General features: G+C 38.7%; 1 protein-coding gene across 6 annotated transcripts in view; it reads left to right on the forward strand.

Moving 5' to 3' along the window:
* The window catches only part of LOC130559201 (collagen alpha-1(XIX) chain), a 129440-nt gene that overhangs the window by 59088 nt on the left and 53939 nt on the right, over positions 1 to 16413 (forward strand). For all 6 annotated transcript variants that reach the window (XM_057342138.1, XM_057342140.1, XM_057342142.1 and 3 more), the window contains one exon: positions 15309 to 15353. In XM_057342138.1, the coding sequence (XP_057198121.1) occupies positions 15309 to 15353 (45 nt within the window). The remainder of the gene's footprint in view (positions 1 to 15308; positions 15354 to 16413) is intronic.

Genomic DNA, 16413 nt, shown 5'->3' on the forward strand with positions numbered 1-16413 from the left:
TGTATTTTTGTTGAAACTCTGTATTGGATTTTACCCACCAGAAATATGTCTGGTTTGGATTCTCATTCTCATTTGACTACATATAAGGTGTTAATGATTTTTAATCTAGATTGTTCTTATAGTGTAAATGATATTCAGTTCTAAATACATAATGCACGCAAATTCCCTTTGCAGTCCAATTATAATGGATTAATTTATACATTGTGTTATAATGGCTTGAATACATTGACTGGCTCTTTCTTACGGCATCGTCTCAACGCCCAGTTTGGTGGGAAATGACATTGTCTGAGACCTTCCCTATTTATATACGTGTTGGAATACCATAAGCACGTTCAGTTTTCCAGGCATCTATTTTTTACAGTGCTATCCAAGAGGCACACATACATGCGCCGTGTGTTTATGTCTTTGCAACACAGGTGACCTTGTGTCCTTCGGATTACCATCTGATGTTCAAAATGATGTCCTTTACCGTTCCATAAGGCAACAACTGTATGAGGTGGTAATGCTGACATACTGGATACCGTGGTGCTGAATGTTTGCCATATTTACATACCATTGTTTGTACATGGGATTCCAAGGAACTTTAGCATACAAAGTATTTTACATTTATACTGTAGTAGTGTGTATAGTAGTATATAGTAGTACTGTAGTTTCAAGTTTTATATTTATTTTTCATATGTACAGATATATGTGCAAAATGTACATTGAAATGTTTGTTGTGAGGCTCAGGCAATCTACCGTAATATTCAATACAGTATAATAAAATAGTTACATTTGTTTTACATTTTATTTATTTATTGTATTATAAAGACAAAATGCAAAAAAATTGTCATGGTTCTGTCCCATCTTGTCTTGCTTTTCTTGACCTATTGGCAGAATCATGACAGAGCCTCATGTTTTGTGTGGGGAGAGACATATTATTGTCGTCATGCCTTTATATGCGCTCTCTCCGGTCTCGTCTATGGCCCCGCCCCTCTCGTTCTCTCGTTTAGCTTCCCGCCTGTGTTTCATTACCCACACCTGCCCATTGTTATCTCTCTTGTTAGTTACCCTTTAAGTTACCCGAAGTGCTAGTTCATACTACCTTGTTCGTCGTGCTTTACCCTGTGAGTTTTTGGATATTCCTGTTCTTGTGTTCCTGCCCTGTATATTGTTCCTGATCCCGCCTGTCTGTTTACACTGCCTTGTTTAATTCGTGTTCAAGTTTGTTCAACGTTGTGTCATGTTAGCAATTTAGTTTGGTTCCTGTCTTATCATAGTCTTGTTATGTTATACTCTTGTTTTATCTCCCCTGTGGGAAGTGTTTATTTTTCAGTTTTGTATTTTAGTCCTGTCCGTGTTTTACCCTACCGTGGGTGTTTTGCTTTGTCCCCATTGTAGTAAAGTCTTGTCTTCGTACCACCGCTGCCTTGCAATTGGGTTCTTACCCACCTCATCCGTGACAAAAAATATAGATTAAATTTACAATAAAAAAATACAGTAATAAATAAAAAAGAAAGGTATGCAGATATAGTATGCACTATATATATATGCAGGTGCTAACGCTTTAGCAGGAATTTAGCCGCTTTATTTTTTTAATTAAGTATACTATATAAATAATAGTGCATGTTAAATTGGTAAATGACAAATTTACTGATATGTCCTATGTTGTGACATAGCAAAAAAAAATTATATTATTTATATTATAATATTTATTATTAATGACAGCTTTCCTGTAGCTGGCACTAGCAAAGCCAAGGTCATGGGTTCGATCCCAGGGATTGCACATACTCTGATATGTAAGTCGCTTTGGATAAAAGCATCTGCCAAATTCGTAAAAATGTAAATGTAGAAATATTCTGTAATACAAAACAGCATTCGAGAGATATCTTTATTGATAGTTTTTCTACGTTTTTGCTGTCACACCATTGGACACATTTACACATTTCTCAACTACCCAAATATCTGCAACCCACTGGCCTTAATTTTGCCTTTTAAAAACATTAGGGTGGAATATATTTTTCGACAGCAACTGTGCTGTTGTCCCGTGTGTATTAGCATAGTGATAATTTACAGCGAAATATAACGCTGGAGCAACTTGTACTCAACAGCCAGGACACGTGGAGATGTTAACACTTGAGGCGTCCCACAACTGGGAGTTTACCAGGAGATTTATGCCCTTCACAGGTCGGCTGCCTTCAGTTAACCATTTGTGGTCTAACATTGCGGAACCCGGTGTAGCGACCTTGTCGCGCGGCGCTATTATCTGAGCAATAGATCTGAGCGTGTAATATTAACCTATGGCAGCAGTCTGTGGAAGAGTTAGACAGAGATAAACGCTTTCACCCAAAGGAAAAGAATTGCTCGAGTCTCGGATGGGGAAAGAGGGAAAATGCAAGAGAGGGAGGATGGATGGGTACGACTGGGGACAGATGTGGCGAGTGATGATTTATCTCACTGTCTCAGCCTTTTCCCAGAGTGCCTTGGTGTGGCGGCGGCCACGCTTGCATGGGATAAACACATTAAGCGGCCAGTTAATTAAAGGGGCCGCACGGGCGACCCGAGACCTTGAGGGAAGCAGAAGGTTTGATTGTGCTTGTTACTGACTAGATACACAATCAGGGTGTGTGTGCGTGAAGGGTGATATACTTAAATGAACTCACTCTGTGATACCGAAGAGGGGTAATATAGGTCAGAACATGTCGCTTGAATGAGAAAGAGCTTGCGGTACGGTCAGACTCCGACTTGAAGAATCTGTCATTATTTAATCGTCCTCACGTCAGTCCGGATCCATTGATTTATTCTGGATTTTTTTATTGCCCAAAATAACATACATAACATACTGCCAAGGGTCTGCATTAAAGGTACAAAAAAATACTATTGTAATTTTCAGTGAAAATACAGATTATACAATCTTAAATACATTCAGTTTTAACAGCTTTTCTAATTGTATTATACATAATAGTAAGCATATCATTTTCAATGTCCTTAAGCACCAAAGACAAAAGGTCTTTTGTTTACTAAACTTACACCGATGAATATGATACCTAACCAATATAATCATAAGATTAATTATGTATGCTTCACTATGTTTATTCTGGATGCGATTAATCGTTTGACAGCCCTAGTTTTCTTTAGAGGAAGGTCATACATGTTTGTGACAACTAGATTGTGAGTACATAACAGATTTTTAATTTTGGGGTGAACTATTTCTTCAAAACACAATGGAGGCACACGGACACCGCCTGAATGAAATGAGGCGCCCCTAAAGGGAGCGACTTAAATAGCGACGATTTTCATGCCTCCGTCACGGACGCTTGCTGACTGATGTTTGTATACAGTAAAGCTAATTGTCTAGATGACAGCAAATTGCCTGATTAGCATTTAGTCTTCTATCATTGAACATTTGCACCCTCTTTGATTACCAACTACAATAACAGTTGTCACACTTGCCTGCTGTGTGTCTCTGTTGCCTGACCTTGTTTGTTCCAGTAGCCCGAGGGAACAGTTTTGCACCAAAGGGCTTTTGTAGCACCACGTACTGGTGCTCGGCGGGGTCAGTCCAGTTGCTGTCCGGTAAGGTCAGGGGGTAGAACTTTGACCTTACAGTTATGATTTGCAGTGACATCATGGGGTGTGTGGACTTATGAACTTTGCTTTCAGGCTATGTGACACCTGTGGCGTCTGGGCATGCAGCGTTAGGATACCGTTGGCCAATCAGGAGCTCTGATGCTTCATTGACCTCTCTTCCGGAGGACAGGATTGGTGGAGACGGTGTTATTTGCACAAACCTATTCCTTGAACCTATTGAGGGGTCATTGAATGCAATAGCAGTTGTTTTTAAGCTTACGTGACAAACAGGGACTTAAAGGGATAGTTCACTCAAAAGTGAATATTTTGTCATCATTTGCTCACATTCTGGACATTTCAAACATGTATGGCTTTCTTTTTCCTGCAGAACACACAAGAAGATATTTTGAAGAATGTTGGTAACCGAACACCGGCGATACCCATTGACTTGCATTGTTTTTGTATCTGTACAATAGAGGTCAATGGGTACCGCCACTGTTCAGTTGTTTTGCGAGTAAATGATGACAGAATTCATTTTTGATGACAGAATAATTTTTGGGTGAACTATCCCTTTAAGCAATGAAATCCATACAATGGTGTTTTGACTTTTTTTACCTTGTTTAAACTTGGAAGTATCAGGAAAAAAATGGTATTGCTCAGAGATTTCACTCGTGTACTGTAACTCAGGAGACTTAAATCAAACAACTAAGAACTCTATTAAGTATTCATTTTGAAAAAAAGAGTGCTCTGAAATAAATGCCGATAACAGCTAGGATAATTTAGTTTTTGAATGAAAAAATTAACCAGAGCCACATATTATAGGGACCACAATTTCAGAGATTTGGGACCTTTTTACATTTCCATTTATGCATTTGGCAGACGCTTTTATCCAAAGCAACTTACATTGCATTATCCTATACATTTGTTGCTAAGTATGTGCAATCCCCTGGGATCGAACCCACGACCTTGGCGTTGTTAGCGCCATGCTCTTACCACTGAGCTACAGGAAAGCTACAGGAAACTGTTGCTGGAAAAATGTAAAAATGAAAACTGAAAAAATGTAATTATGCCTTAAGATAATGAAAAGTTCAGAGTAATGATGTGTATGAGAGCCACTTGAGACTGTGATCATGTGATGTTAATAACGCATGTCTGTTGTTGATGTGATTTTATTATTACAGTCATTTGTGTCATTGCATAAGTACATTTACATCCATGCATTTGCCAGAAGCTTTAATCCAAATTTACTTACAATGCATTCATCCTATGCCATTTTTTTCCAGTATGTGCGTTCCTTGGCAGTCAAACCCGTGACCTTAGCCAGTCGAGCTCCATGAGATCCATCTAATCTAGTAATGAGTAATTGGTTGAAGAAATGTAGACTTGGATGCAACCGACGTTCTCACCCACCCTCACCAACACACTCATTTACACACAAAAGATTGTTGTGCTTGTTTTATTTTCCCACACACTTCGCCCGTCCAACGACAGTTTACATTTGCGCACTTGTGTTTTAAGCAGCCCAACGCTGACTGGCTTCAGACGTTCCCCAGATGGTGTTTGTGCTCCGCTTTAATGTACTTTACCCATCCGCTCGCTAAAGACCTGGAATACAACACAACAGGAGCTTTGAGAAAATCTCCGCTAATTTAAACAGAATCTGGATTCATAAAGTTGGCTCTTTCGAACACGCAGTGGGCTTAGCCGCACGTCACTCATCTGCATTTTTAGTACGAAGAGCTTTGTGTAGTGCACTGAAGGGTTGCTCTCAAAGGTCTCCAGTCAGCTGAGATGAGCAATTCCACAAAGAGGGCACAACAGATCTGCCTGCAAATGTTTAGGGTCATAACTGATTATGATCAGCATCAGGGACGGCACTCTCACATGCATGTCTTTAAATGTCTGAGGCATTTATAGATACTTTTTATATTAAGAGAATGATATTTTCTATACTTTACCCCTAAAACTCTAACCTTCGTGGATAAAGAGTTGACATTTGATTTGCATCAAAATGATTTGGACGATTTATGAGCATTTCAAAAAGTATGAACCGCTTTGGATGTCATCACGTCAGTATTTGATGTTTCGATATGTTTGAGGACAAAAATGTGTCCATTACCTGCACTGCCATTTTACATTTATGTATTTGTGCATTCAAGTGTACATTTTATGAGTATGTACATTCTTAAGGGTGAATTTTAGGATTCAATATTTTGAGAAATCACTATTAGTTGTTCTGTGTCCATGCTGTGGATGTCAATGGGGGCCAATACTGTTTGGTTACAAACGTTTTTCAAAATAATCTGCAGAAGAAAAAAATATTATAAATAATAAAAAGAATGACATTAGAGCATGTAGTAGATGATGAAGATCTTCCATTTTTGGGTAACCTGTCCCTTTAAATCCCTTAAACAGAATTCAGCATGTACCTCTTGTTGTGTGTTATGCATATAAAAACAGTCTTGCTTTTTTAGGTTTAATATAAAAATGAATACAAAAAATCACATTTTCTCTTTTGAGAAGGCTTTGTAAGATTTACCTTGCTATTTTTGTAGAGGGAGTTTATCCCCTCCACACGCAATTTTAGGATGGAAATGAGACTCGGCACTTAATATAAGATTCATAATCTTTTCCAGCACATAAAAATGTGGATTTGCATAAAGACATTAGCACAAGTTGTTAACATTGATGAGCTCTTAATTGAGATACTGTAATTTCCCTCTTAAAAGCGACATTAAGATCCATCCTGAGTATGAGCAAAAACTATTTCCATAACACTTTTCTAACAGGTTATTTTTAAGCGTATTCTGTGGCTGTTACACGTTGCCTCATTTTTACATTTTCGCATTGATGCATGACCAGCATAGAAAACGGTCACCCGTGCTGGCCACTCTCCACACCTATTTAACATTTGCACATTTTGGTCGTATTTTTAACCCGTCCCCCCCGGGCCGACCATTTAGAGCAGTAAATCAGCCTCGCAGTACACACTTCCATTCAGTTTCTTTCTCATGTACCATGTCCTGTTGGCTCATACTACATCCTTCATTCACTCTTCTGTTCACAGCATTCATGGAACCAGATCGCCATCCGGTGGCCAGCGGAAGAACTTTCTTCCGGGTCGTCCTGAAATGCGAAATGCTCTGTGTTGAATAGACCTGAGAGTGACAAAATCATCACTATTGAATCTGAGCGTGTCACACAAAGCACAGAGCTCCGTTTTGGTCGGAGCGGGCTGAAACTCTGCTCTTGACTGTCAGGCATCTCTTTATGTGTGTGGGGATAGTTAGATGTTTGGAGGGTTGAATAATTGCATTGTGTGCCACTCAGAAAAGGGTGATGAACGTTAAGCTGTGTTTGAGAGCTTGCCAGGCAGCTGTCAGCTTTAGCGCGCTCTCTCTCTCTCTCTCTCTCCCTCCCTCTCTCTCTCTCTCTCTCTCTCTCTCTCTCTCTCTCTCTCTCACACACACACACCCCCAGTAAACAACTGGAACAAATCCTGTTTTATTGAAGTTTCGCAGTGTGTGCCAGTACCGTGGGTGAGCGGTCTTGCCTTGCGTTTTTTCTTTGTTTTTTGTAGACCTTGAGTAGCCTGTTGTATTTATAAGCTCTGCTGTGAAACATTTAGTTGTCTTTCTGCCTACTGCCTTCTTAGACAGCTACCTTCTGTGGTTTGGAACATAAACGGAACCTCATAAGTGACTGAATTGGAGCACACTATGTAGACAGGAACTCTGTATGGCATACCAATAGCGCTCATTGAGTGAAGAATATAGGAGATTCAAATTATTTAAAGGAATCATGACATATCAATTATCTCATGCTGTAGTTGGTAAATAACCGTACACGTGTTTGTTTAGAAAACAAACTATTAATAATATATTATATTATTATTCATATTTATTTGTTTTTAATACATTTTTGCCGTCACACCAGCTTTTAATAATTTAATCCACATTGGTGTTAATTTATTATTATGTTTTGAATGTATATTTTCTACTTATCTTTTTGCATTGCATGGTGGTATTCTTTGCAAAGGATGCTTTGTTTTCTATTATTTTTATTTCATTTTATGATAGTTTAGTAACAATATATTTTTTTAAGGTCCAGTTTGTGAAATTTAGCGGCATCTAGTGGTGAGGTTGCGAATTGCAACCAACGGCTCACTCCACCCCTCCTTTTTAAGCACTACGTTTGCTGACACAGGGCTAAGATGTCGTCACTTTTCGTCTAAAGACATCTAACGTATTTACCAAACATGCTCTGTAGAGAAGTTTGTCCGTTTAGGGCTACTGTAGAAACAACATGGCGAATTCCATGTAAAGGGACCAGCGGTGTATGTAGATAGAAGTAGCTCATTAAGGTAATAAAAACATAACGCTTCATTATGTAAGGTCTTTATACACTGAAAACATAGCTATGTATATTATATTCCATTTCTGTCAATAGATCCTCCTTAATATCACACATTGCCTCTTTAAGGGATGATATTGGGCAAATTAATTAGATTTAATATTTTCATGTTTTTCCTCCTTTCATCTTGAATACATTTTTCTCTAAACTTGTTGTGATGTAATGTGCTGATGTTAATCCGAAGGCTGTCGGTTCAAATTGAATATTTAACAAGGTTATCATGGTTCCACGAAGTGAAGAAGTTGTGTTATCATCATTGTGCCCTGAGCAAAACACTTCACCTGAAGTTCCTCCAGGGTGACTGAATCTGCTAGTCAGTTTAGATTAAAAAAACACTTGTTACAACACTAACGGTATTGGACATAATGAGACCTTGCTTGACAGTAAATGCCTATCAATGTTGTAGAGATGTGCGTTATCAGAATTTAATTATCAGCGCTCTTCGCCCATCTTGGCCCAAAGGTGTGCTTATAGCACAGCCCAAATGTTCTCAGGAAGGCAAGAAAACATCTGCAGAAGGGGGAAAGATGGCATTTCAGAATTAATCTTAATTACAGAATGAATTAGCTGTGTTTCCCTGCTGCTAGAAGACAGTCGAGATAATTGCAAGTGTCTGGCAATTATGGATGTTGAGATGGGAAAAGTTAGCTCTTCGTATCCTGGTTTGACCGATATGCCGGATGATAAAAGGTACGAGTTTTGGGATGTCTTACTTTTTCCGACTTTTCATAAGTTAAAAGGCAGACATCAATCACTTCGGCTCCAGAGGAGGAAAGGATACCATGGCAACAACTGGGATGCTATGAGGCGATGCTGTACAGTATGCATATGTGTGTATGTCTTTATTTAGTATATTAGCTCTGCTTTTGTGGACTTGGTTTAAACATATGTACTGAATCAATCCTATTGTAATTTTTAACACATCCAAGTAAGATTTTTGTAGTGTTCCAATAAAACAAACACTAGGTCTTTTAGAACACGTTCTGAGTATTCTTAAGGATTTAATTTTAGTATAAAATCCTCCAATAGGACATTTAAATCTCCTACATCCCCCCACATTATGTTCTTCAACCGTCCAGTGTCAGGATGGTTTTCCAGCCTTTTGTATTCCAAGGCTGATAAAGCCGATACAATTTCCAATTAGAATCAAATGAGAATTAAATCCTGCAGGAATCTGAGCTCATTCAGTGGAATCTTGTTTGATTGATTTCAGTCATAAATTACAGCTAATCCTTAAAGATCCTAATGGGAATTTCCTCATAGTATTCCAACAAATCAACAAATGGATCTTTTAGAAACGGTTCCCAAAAGTGCTATTAGGATTCCATATAGGATAAAGAGCCCCTGTAGACACAAACAGAAAATAATATTTTAAAGGATATCTTTCAGAGTTTTAAATCTCTTCCCACACAGTTTTCTTTTAACCGTGAAGTAGCAAGGCATTATTCCAGTATCTTCAGGGTTCAGATAAAGACTTTATCAATAAAGTAAAAGGATTCAAAAAAACCTGCAAGAATTTCAGTTCATCCTGTTGGATTGTTTTTGAGTCTAAGAGGATTGTTGTTTAATTCCTTTAGAATAGAATCAAAATATAATAGATATTCCAGTAAACATCATTTTTAACCATTGAAGTCTTAAAATATAATTTACTTATGTAAAATCTTAATACATTTATGTTTCAGATTTCATAGTGTTTCATTTATGTCACACATTTCAGTATCTTTCTGTGGCTTTATTTATTCATTTTTTGGCCAAATCCAATGTGCAACATCTCAAGATATCATGCCTTTATTGTAGTAAAAATAGCTATGATATTTTGGTGCAAACTATGGTTACCATGGTAATCCTCTCTAAGTCTTAGTGACTCGTTGCTTCTATGTTTTTTTGCAGAAAACTCTTTGGATACTGCACATACTGTTTACGTGTGCGTATAAACTACTGTTTGTCTGACTATCTGTCTGTAGCCATGATGGGAGATTTTAAATGGCCAACACAGAGATGCTTGTGTGGCTCCCGGATGACTCACTGTCACGCCAGTGGTGGAACACGGGATCAATTGGCACAAAAGAGACTTCATTTCATCAGACATCACTAGAGGAGCAACCTGTAGCCATGGAGACGAGACTCTGGCTGGTGGCTGTCAGGTCCTGCTGCGTCTGTTTCAGGGGGTTTCCAAATACGTTTAAACACAGTGAAAACGACTATTTAGAGACAGGCCAGTACTTGTCCAGTTAGGATAACCTGTGATATTGTAATGGACGATATGACCTTAATAATGTCATGTTTAGATGAATGCTACTCATTCTGCAGATTTATATTGCTGATCACAGATTAACCGCGTTGTTTAGTTTTGGAAAGTTCAGAGAGATAGAAAAAACACGGAAAGGAAGCTAAATGAACGAGTAAAGAAATATTAAATATCGATCGCTATGGAAACACATTGAATCAAGCACTGCTATCATGTCCTGATATATCTGTGGCTCTGTTCCAAAAAATAAATTCGGATCTAGCTGCCTACATAGACAGCATTTTTAAATCAGGTTACAGACATAAAGGTAGGCGGCAGGATTAAGTTGACTGCAGTGGCGATCAGTGACTCTTCTTCAGGGGAAGCGGTAATGCGAAGCTCGGCAAAACATGATTTAGCCCGTCATGTGTGTGGCGCGTCATGTCAAAATACGTGCCTGCTGCAGACGCGTCGAAAGGGTTTTTAATAAAAGAGACGCTCGTGCCTATTTGACACGTCCGGACGCGAGAAGACTCCCCGTAGCACAATGTTTTTCGCGTCACTCGCACAAAAATGCTTCGCGTTTGGTGTGAACACAGCATAAGAAGTCCTAGAACCCATAATTAAAGAAATGAAACCAAACACCGTGGATTCGCTGTTGACTTTGCTTACATGATGAAATATCGTCTCGCAAGTTATTTAGGCAAAAATGACATATCCAAATTCAAGGTTATTTTGGCTAGAAGTGGGTTACTCATAGCCACACAATATTGGGTCTAACCGACACACTGACTATCACTAGCTGGGAAGGCATCTTGCTGGGCTTTGGAACAAGGCCTGCGTGTGACTTTCATCGTGTAAAATGATGAATAAATGAGTTGAGATATATTTCATCAAACAAGTCCAAACATACAAGTGATGCTGCTGGTCCTTCATACTTGTTAACACATTGTTTGACATTGATCATGGCAGCGAAAAACCGTGAAAAACAGCCAGAGGAACTAAAAGACGTCCTCCCTAGCACACTAAGAGCTAATGGGAAATATACGTGTGTGCCGTGCGTGGAGGATTACAGTAGATGCTTTGATGGCACGCATTACAGGGCTGTGATGGCTTTTACCCCCTGACCTCTTGGAAGGGGAGTGTGTGTTTACAGCAGATTACTGGAGGTTTTGGAAATGCTAGATGTGCTTTTATGTTTTTATCATTTTTCCCTTTCAGGCCTGTACTTCCTCTCCCCTCAAACAGATATTCTGTAATCCGTGACACCTGACCCACGCAAGATCTCCGAACAGTTGACATTTTAGATCAGGATTACAGCTCTGCTTTAAAGATTACCCGGGTCGCTGTTTGTTTGCTCGGCTCCTGGGGAGACAGAGGAGGTGTTAGATGTAAGCAACCTGCCTCATAGTGTACTCAGTCCAGCAGGTAAAATGGCATTCTCCATGGCCTACTGAGCAGAGAGAGACTGCGGATTAAAGTACATGGTAATGCCATCAGAAGCCGAGCGAAATTCGGCCCGGGGTAGAAATGTTACTGGAGTTGGTGTTATTAAAATAGAAAAAAAAGAATGTGTTTAATGTGTTTTAATGTATAGTTTAGGGTAACTTGACTTAAAGTGTTCGCAGAAATCTGTCATCATTTATTCACCCCCATGTCGTTCAAAACCTGTATATGACTATATTTCCTCTGTGGAAAACAAAAGTGTTCTCAAATGCTTTGAGAAATGTTTCAGTGGTTTTGTGTCTATACAATGGAAGTCAATGGGTGCCAATGTTGTTTGGTTACCAACGTTCTTCAAAATATCTTCTTTTGTGTTCTGCAGAAGAAAGAAAGTCATACAAGTTTAAAAAGACATGACAGTGGTTGATGAAAGAATTTTAGGTTTTTCTTTAAAGCAGTAAACCATCACCTTTATCTAAAAGACACATACCTTAAAAGGCGTAATGTAGTTGTGCACACGTAAATGGACATTTTCCAAACATTGCAAAGTTCAGGGTATATAATCACTGCAGTTAGATGGAATTTCATGTTGATAAATCTGTGCACGTGAACATATTCAGTGAGAGTCTATCATCAATCTTTATGCATTTCGCCTTCCCTCTCTCTTTCCCATATACACACACACACACACACACACGCACACACACACAAAGACAGATCAGATAGACAACCTCCCACAGCAGGTTGCTCTCTAAAGTACACCGGTGACCAGGTGAAGAATTTGCCCCTTGCAAGAAGGCAAATAATAATCAAGGCCTTGGATGTTGTCAAACTTACAGGCCACCCGGTGTTGCATAGCAACAAAAAATTGCAGGGGCTGATCCAGAAAAGAGGTGATGCTGTGTGTGAGTGATCTGTGGTCTGTGTGGAAGGGCGAAGTGTCACACAATTGAGCTCTATTTTTCTGTCATGCGGCAGTGACCTCGGCTGACCGGGTCTTCTAGCAGCCGTATTCGTTGTATAGGTTCTGCTCTCCGGTGTATTCATTTTTTTCTCTTTTGTAAAGTACATTTTTCTTACACAAACTTATACGGATTACTTGTGGATCTTGTTGCAATGTATGTGGTTTTAATGGTGGCAGCTTTGTAAATGAGTTTATTTTCCACCTTTTTCAAAAGTATGTTGGTTCGAAGTTTTTAAGCTTGGTATTGCTATGACTATTGGCATTTAGGCAAACCCTGACCTTGTTGAGGAAAGGTGTGCCGTTTTTTTCTAATCGATTGGACAGTGTTTGGCTGGAGAGTGTGCCATGAAATCCAAATAACTTTTTTGAAAATCGCACAAGCTTTAGCAGTTGTACAGCAACTTGCCGACCACCCACAGCATTGTTCTGTATAGGCAAACTGACATTACATGGAAATAATACGAAGATGGTAAAGAATAAGAATGTTAAGCGTGGGTTGTGGGTTAATACCCAGATAACATTCTGATAACGTTCTGATAAAATATATTATAATGCACCGCAAGTTGCTTTGAATAAAGCATCTGTAAAATGCATAAATGAAGAGTTTATTTGCAAAAGCAGATAAAGCAAATTTTCAATATTCATGTTATTTTATTATGTCATGTATTTTTATGGTGTTTCATTGTGTTAGCTGTGTGGGTGTGTGTGTGCGTGCGTGCGTGTGTGTTTTTATTACTACTTAATTAAAATAACCCAACTGCAGTTTGATTGATATTATTTGTATTATTATTATTAAACGGAGTTACCTGCTTTTAAAAAGTTACCTGCTTTTGCAAATGGAGTTGAAATATAAAGATGAGCTTGGTTTACCTGTTCTTTGTGTTTTACTAGAACGATGGGTTGTATGCGATCTATAATCTTTGACTCGATTGGCTTAATCTTTTGGCTTAATGGATATTTTAGAGGAAAAAAGATGATTAAAAGATTTAAAAGATTAAAAATGCATTATTCAGCATCTGTTTGAAATAATAGCATCATGAAATATTTATTCGCATGGCTTCATATAGTTTTTATTGTCTTGTGTTTTTGAGAAAGCAGAGGCTGAAATTGGAACAAACCCTTCATTGACCTATTTCACCGACGCCTACATCACATCAACATATCATTACCTCCGCTATAACAACCGGCCTGATTTTCATTCAGCTGTATAATTAGATGATAGATATAAACTTTCAGAGCTGTGGGAATTGCATATCACTGCTTTGCCTTTAATATTTTTTCATATTGTGTGTAATCTGCCTCACCTAGCAAAACAAACATAATTATGATAACATTACTGCAGTATTTTCTTTATATTAGCTTAGACACTGTATGTGTGTGGTATGAATGGATGGTACAAATTGAGATTGAACTGAAATATATAACTGAAAAAATGAAAAATGTATTGAATTGAATGGAATCCAATTCAATAAATTTTTCATTTTTGGTTGAACTTTTCCTTTACGAGTATGGATTTGTAAAACGAATTTAGAAGTAATAATCTGGCTTTGGGTAAATTTGATAAGATATGTTTCGTTGAGTTCATATTGAGATCTTCAATAACATTGACCTATGATTTCAGACTAGACAAATTGGCTCAGTTTGTGACATTTTTGGGTATTTTTCTTCTATCCCTGACATAGGAGATGTCAGCAAATATTTTCATTTACTCTCCATTCAATCTCATTGATGTCTAGGAAAAATAAAGATATTAAGGATCTTATTTTATTTTAATATGTGATTTATGCCTTTAATGTTTAGAAAAGTAATGCAACACTAATTTGTACCCAATTTGTGTATTCATTCTTTTCCTGTGACACATACAGTATGCACACAAGACTTGATGATGAAAGCAGTTCATTTATTTGTCAGCTCATTATGTTCCAGGTAATAACATGGATGAACTCGAGTGAATCAAGGATTATGGAAATGAACAGTTCTGAGGATTTTCCTGAGCCGCTGGCTCTTATGCACGTTCATTTTCCTCTTTTATCCAGCCGTGGCCACCGATCTCTCAAACACTCGCCACCAAAGACAAAACAGTGTGGTCCTCCGTGTCCCCCTCGTGAATTCTTAATAACGCTACTGCTAAAATGACACACTGCGCTTGTATATAAGACGTCTCCGTAAATTTCATTTAGAAACGATGCACCCATCAAAGAAACATCCGGCTCATTCATCAGGGAACAATGTGGAAACAAATTTCCCAGAGGTTGCGGCATCGGCCGTCTTTATGTCAGTTTTCCGATACGTTCGTGTCATCGCGCCGAGTCGAAAATTAAACCGGTGACTGGCGGTTTTGATGGCTTTCAATGAACCCGCCTCACGCACTCATGCCGTTTTGTACGTTCGAGAGAATGGACTGAAGGCGGTTATTATATTTGTGAATAGTCCATAATGTCCCGGCGAGGCCTGGCTTGATTGATGTGGCCGGGGTTTGTTACAGCTGTAAAGAAGGTCAGGAACTTGTGGGGGGGGTTAGAAGTGCCGCGCCACACAGTGCTCTGCAATTAAGCTGTTTTCTTTCTGTTCATTAAAAGTAAATTAGTCATTGCAACAAGAGGAGCTGTCTTCATCTAATTGCCGTCTCCAGAGTGCACCAAGCAAAGCCAAACATGAACCTGTTGTTGAATCACTCAGCCATTTCTCACTCTCGTTCTGTGTGTCTTGCAGGGCCGCCGAGGAAAAACAGGGGAACCTGGGACACCAGGACCGTCGGTAAGCCATTTCTTTGTTTGTTCTCTAATAACGCTCAATCCCGTCTAGAAAGCTGCCATGATGCCTACAAAGACGGCCAGTTTGGTTTGTGTTGTTATTTGTAGCTGGTGAAATAATAGATTTGCACCGTGCGGTATGAACTTGTGCAACTTTCCTGTTTGATTCATTTCTGTCACATGCAGGCAAGAAAGAACCACCTTTACATTTTTTAAATGCTGTTTCACCTGATATCCAGCTAAGAATATTGCTGTTTTCATCAGCGTGTTCTGTTGAAACATTATTCATCTGATAATCTCACGCATGGCTTCACAGCATGCATTAAGTGAGGTTTAAAACGTAAAACACTTTATTTTAAAAATCCAGCGGCGCAGATTCAAGGCATAAATCAGGCAGGTGAGCTATTAGCTAGTTATCATAGTGGTTGCTAAAGCTTTCTCATCAAGCATTGACAACTGATGCCAAATGGATCATCGCATATACAGTACATATTAACCAAACGCAACTTGCACATTAAAAGTTACATCTCAGCCATAAAGAAGAATTATGGCTACTTGCGTTCCTGTAGTGAGACGAATGGGCCTGTTATTTGCCAGTATCCGGTCTGTAAAGTGTAATTTTGCGTGTGTAGGCATTAATTGTCAGTTCACGCCAGTAAGAGAATGAGCCAAAAGAAGCATTTTGCATTCTTTGGACTGAAAGATAAATGATCATTCGATGCTCTGGCTATTGCTGGAAATGACTGATTACTGCTCGTGTCAAATTTTCTTTTTCAATATAACATCGGAGAGGGACATCCGGTGTATAATGTCAAAAAGGGACATGAGATCAGTAGGGTGTGATCTAGCTATTTGAATTTGGCTTGATCATTTGGAGCAGTTTGAGATTAGCTGTTGTTGCTGATAGTGACATTTTTGTATTAGATCATTTTTTAAATATTAAATATATAATAAAAGTGTATTACGTGTTGAATGAAATGGAGGTACTGAATATTCATAGTTGGGTCATTCCGTGTCAACTCAACCAGAGGTCCCAGGCTCTTTTTTCTATTTTTACAGAAGCA

Source organism: Triplophysa rosa, linkage group LG9 (assembly GCF_024868665.1).
Source record: "Triplophysa rosa linkage group LG9, Trosa_1v2, whole genome shotgun sequence".
In the NCBI taxonomy this organism is placed as follows: Eukaryota; Metazoa; Chordata; class Actinopteri; order Cypriniformes; family Nemacheilidae; genus Triplophysa; species Triplophysa rosa.